The sequence below is a fragment of the Melospiza melodia genome, chromosome 29 (genome assembly GCF_035770615.1).
Source record: "Melospiza melodia melodia isolate bMelMel2 chromosome 29, bMelMel2.pri, whole genome shotgun sequence".
NCBI lineage: Eukaryota > Metazoa > Chordata > Aves > Passeriformes > Passerellidae > Melospiza > Melospiza melodia.
The window spans coordinates 2,082,553-2,087,121 of record NC_086222.1 but is presented as its reverse complement, the minus strand read 5'-3'; the positions used below and the strand labels follow the sequence as shown (position 1 = coordinate 2,087,121).

The following is a 4,569-nucleotide window of genomic DNA, read 5'->3' as shown; positions in this document are numbered from 1 at the left end:
ACGCCTCGGCCTCAGCTCTGCTGCACCCGCACACCCTGAGAGCTCCCTCTTCTTTCTGCCACTCCATCTCTCTCTGCCTTGCTGGATTTCCCTCCCTTCAGCCTTTATCTTGTTTCCTTTCCCTCTGCTGCCTGTTGTCCCTGTTTTCCTCCCCTCCACCCTGCTGCCCAGCCGTGCCCAGCCTGTGCCTCCCGTCCCTCAGCCGGGCTGTTTGCAGCGCTCTCCCTTCCCCCTGCTGACAGCGCTTCCGACACCATGGGATTATTTTGCTTTTTCCCCTTGTCTTGTAGCTTTTGGCTCCCAAGGCCCTTGATTTCCTTTGGAGTTTGGGAGGAGAGACGTGGGGAGGAGGAGGAGGGGGGAGAGGCTGCCTCTCTGAGGGCCTCCGTCAGAGCCCAGGGGCCAGGCGGAGCCCCAGCCCTTGCACGGCAGCGGCGAGCAGCGAGGCGAGCCCCGGGACAGGAGCCGAGGGACCGCAGTGAGTGGGGACACCCAGCCGGGGCCAGCCGGGGCTCCCTGCCTTCCTGCTCCGGCGCCTGGGCGGAGGGGAGACGCTTCTCTCCTCCTTTTCTCCTCCTTTTCCTCTCTGTTGCCGTCGTGGAGGGGGAAGAGAGCCGCTTTTCTGGGTCACGGCCGCGGGGATGGGGCCAGCGCTGGCCCCGGGGCTCAGCCCTCGCTGTGGAAGGGCTGGGGGCAGCCCGGGCGCGGGGGTGGTCCCGGCACGGCCGGGGGTGGTCCCGGGGATGCTGCAGCCGGCCGGGGGTGGAGCGGAGCCGCCGGGATGCTGCCAAGGGCAGGGCCGGGCACAGCCCCGCGCTCCCCGAGCTGCCGCCGCAGAGGCAACAACCCCAGCCCAGCCCTGAATCCCCTGCCCGATCCTCTGTGGCTGGGCATCATGGGGCAGTGCCCGCCCCAAAGAGCCCCCAGCCACACACACAGAGCCACTGCCACAGCCCCTGGCCCTAAAGACACACCCCACACACGTCCCGAGCTGCCCCGGGCCTTGGGGATGCTGTGGTGGCACACGGGGATGCTGTGGTGGCACACGGGGATGCTGTGGTGGCACACATGGGGATGTTGTGGTGGCACACATGGGGATGTTGTGGTGGCACATGGGGATGCTGTGGTGGCACACGGGGATGCTGTGGTGGCACACGGGGAATGCTGTGGTGGCACACGGGGATGCTGTGGTGGCACACGTGGGAATGCTGTGGTGGCACACGGGGAATGCTGTGGGGGCACATGGGGATGCTGTGGCGGCACAGGGGGATGCTGTGGTGGCACATGGGGATGCTGTGGTGGTACATGGGGATGCTGTGGTGGCACACGTGGGGATGCTGTGGTGGCACATGGGGATGCTGTGGTGGCACATGGGGATGCTGTGGGGGCACATGGGGATGCTGTGGTGGCACACGGGGAATGCTGTGGTGGCACACGGGGATGCTGTGGTGGCACACGTGGGAATGCTGTGGTGGCACATGGGGATGCTGTGGTGGCACATGGGGATGCTGTGGTGGCACATGGGGATGCTGTGGTGGCACACGGGGATGCTGTGGTGGCACACGGGGATGCTGTGGGGGCACATGGGGATGCTGTGGTGGCACACGGGGATGCTGTGGTGGCACATGGGGATGCTGTGGTGGCACACGTGGGAATGGTGTGGTGGCACACGTGGGAATGCTGTGGCAGGTGCAGGCAGCTCCGGGGCCTCACTGAGGGGAGCAGCCCAAAAAATAAAGGGGAAAAAAGGGGGGAATGTCCTCTGCTGACCCCCCACACTCCCTGCCAAGCACTCCCAACCCTCCTCACTGTGTTACCCAGAGCTCTGATCCTTCTCTGCCCCCCTCCAGGACAAGATGAAGCAGCTCTTCCTCCTCCTCCTCCTCCTCCTGGGGCTCATCAGCAGGTCCTTGCAGATCGAAGACAACAAGATCCCTGGGCTGTGCTCGGGGCAGCCGGGCATCCCAGGGACCCCAGGCCTGCACGGGGGGCAGGGCTTGCCAGGCAGAGACGGACGGGACGGCCGGGATGGAGCCATGGGCATGCCAGGGGAGAAGGGCGACATGGGCCCTCCTGGTAAGAAAGGAGAGATGCCAGCTGGGAGGGGCATTTGCCATTCCCTACCCGTGGGGAGCACCCCGTGCCAGGGGGTGAGTGCTGCATGCTGGCACAATTGCCAAATGGAGAATGAATCCTGCAGAAGTGCCCTTCCCATGCCACCACCACCCCTTGGCCCTGCCTGTGGTGCCCCTGTAAAAGGCAGCAGCTCCTTGTCACTGGTGAAGCTGCATTTGTCCCCATCCCCGATGCCAACCCTTCTCTCCCAGCCCTGCTTTAGGAGGGACCACCAGGAATTGCATCATTCCTGCTTTCCCTCAGCCTGTGAGGGTTTCTCCAACAATTTGTGGATGCTGAGCTAAATTACCCACCCTCCCCACTGGTGCTGCTTCCCCACACAGTGCCTGGCTGTGGCAGGAATTGATGGAATTGGGATTGGGCAGGAGGGGTGGAGGAGCCCTGTGGTGACTCACAGGTGACCCTGTCCCCTCTGCCTGCCCCAATGCCACCCCTCTCTTCCAGCCCTGCTTTAGGAGGGACCGCTAGGAATCACATAATTGCTGCCCTGGCTCCTGAGCTGGGCTTCCCCCCAACCTGTGAGGGTTCCTCCAACGATTTGCGGATGCTGAACTAAATTAACACACCCCCCCATGCAGTGCCCGGCTGAGGCAGGGAATTGGTGGAATGGGACTGGGCAGGAGGGGTGGAGGAGCTCTGTGGTGACTCAGAGGTGACCCTGTCCCCTTTGCCTGCCCCAGGATTGCCAGGTCCCCGCGGGGAGATGGACGGGCTGCATGGTGACAAGGGAACTTGGGGCCAGTGCCCCGTGGCTCCTTGCTCCCGGCTGTGGCGGGGAATTGATGGAATGGGACTGGGCAGGAGGGGTGGAGGAGCTCTGTGGTGACTCAGAGGTGACCCTGTCCCCTCTGCCCGTCCCAGGAGTGCCAGGTCCCCGCGGGGAGATGGGCAGCCCCGGCGTGGACGGGCTGCACGGCGAGAAGGGAGCCCAGGGCGAGTGCGCTGTCGCTCCTCGCTCCGCCTTCAGCGCCAAGCGCTCCGAGTCCCGCAGCCCTCCCCTGGCCGACCAGCCCATCCTCTTCGACGTGGTGCTCATCAACGAGCAGGGCCACTACGACCCCGGCACGGGCAAGTTCACCTGCGAGGTGCCCGGCCTCTATTACTTCGCCGTGCACGCCACCGTGTACCGCACCAGCCTGCAGTTCGACATCATGAAGAACGGGCGCTCCATCGCCTCCTTCTTCCAGTACTACGGCAACTGGCCCAAGCCCACCTCGCTCTCGGGGGGCACCCTGGTCCGCCTGGAGCCCGAGGACGAGGTGTGGGTGCAGGTGGGCGTGGGGGACTACATCGGCTTCTACGCCAGCGTCAAGACGGACAGCACCTTCACCGGCTTCCTCGTCTACTCCTACTGGCAAAACTCGGCCGTGTTCGCCTGAGCTCGCCCTCGGCGCCCTTCCCCCAGAGCGGCACTCCTGCCCTGCTCGGGGCGCAGAAACGGCCCCTGTGCCGTGGCGGGGGTGGTGGAACACCCCTGGGGCAGCTCGCCCTTGTTTCGGGCACCCCCAGGGCAGGGCAAGCCGGGCTGGGTGGCCGGGAGCCGGCGCCGGGGGTCGTGCCCCATCCCTCCCCTCAATAAAGGATGCTCAGCTCCGCGTGTGCCGCCTGCCTCCTGCGCCCCGAGGGGGCTGCGCAGCCCTGCCGGGGCTCCGGGCCGGGGCCGCCGTGCCGGGATGTCCCCGCAGGGCCAGCGAGAGCCGCTAGATGGTGGCATCGGCGTCCTGGAGCCGTGAGCGCAGCGCTGCGACCGCCCCCGGCACCTCCCCGAGGCTCGGGAGCGCCCCCGGGGGTCCCCGAGCACCGAGCCCCGGAGGATGGGAGGGTCCCCAAGCTGCCAGGGCCACCCCGGGGGGAGCGCATTGTCCGGGGGCAGCCCTCGGTCCCCGAACGGGGCTGGCCGAGCCCCCCGCCCCGGTGTGAAAGCGGTGACCCGCCGCTGGGAAAGGTCGCTATTTTTAGCAGGGGAACCAAGAGCTTCCTCATTCCTTGCCCAAAATAGGTCCCTGAGGGGACCAAGCCGGGGAGGGGGCTCTTGGCCAGCAGCCGAACCCCTTAATGGGCTTGGGACGCTGCCCTGCCCGGCTGTGGGGTGCCAGCTGGGACCGGCTCCTCTCCTGGCCGTGCCCAGCCCAGGAACGCGAACACAGCGGGACAGCCACCCCTGCCCTGCCCCGGATCCCCCACTGCCCCCCATGTGTGCCAGACGGACCCTCAGGAGTGCAGCTGTGCCCATCGGGATGGGCAAAGCCCTGTCCCTGCCCACCAGGGGCTGCAGAGCTGGCACCAGCCGTGGGGACGCCGAGTGCCACCCAGTGCCACCCCTACTCCGGCAACGAGGACCGTGGGCACAGCACTGCAGCCTGCCCGGGCCACCCCCAGCCCATGGGGACCTGGGTGTCCCTTTTGGGGGGCAGGGGGGGCTCTGCTGCAGGG

The 4,569-nt window shown here is 66.6% G+C and overlaps 1 protein-coding gene across 1 annotated transcript; it reads left to right on the top strand.

Moving 5' to 3' along the window:
* Positions 1 to 396: 396 nt before the first annotated feature.
* C1QTNF5 (C1q and TNF related 5) lies at positions 397 to 3,708 on the top strand. The gene is made up of 3 exons (XM_063178359.1): positions 397 to 478; positions 1,851 to 2,076; positions 2,998 to 3,708. Exons 2-3 carry the CDS (start codon positions 1,857 to 1,859, stop codon positions 3,513 to 3,515), a joined length of 738 nt encoding a protein of 245 aa, XP_063034429.1. The 5' UTR covers positions 397 to 478; positions 1,851 to 1,856; the 3' UTR covers positions 3,516 to 3,708.
* The last annotated feature ends 861 nt before the right edge of the window (positions 3,709 to 4,569 follow it).

Coding starts and splice junctions, on each gene's coding strand:
- C1QTNF5 (XM_063178359.1), top strand. CDS start 1,857: ATGAAGCAGCTCTTCCTCCTCCTCCTCCTCCTCCTGGGGCTCATCAGC. Junction 2,077..2,997: donor GGGCGACATGGGCCCTCCTG/GTAAGAAAGGAG, acceptor TGCCCGTCCCAG/GAGTGCCAGGTCCCCGCGGG.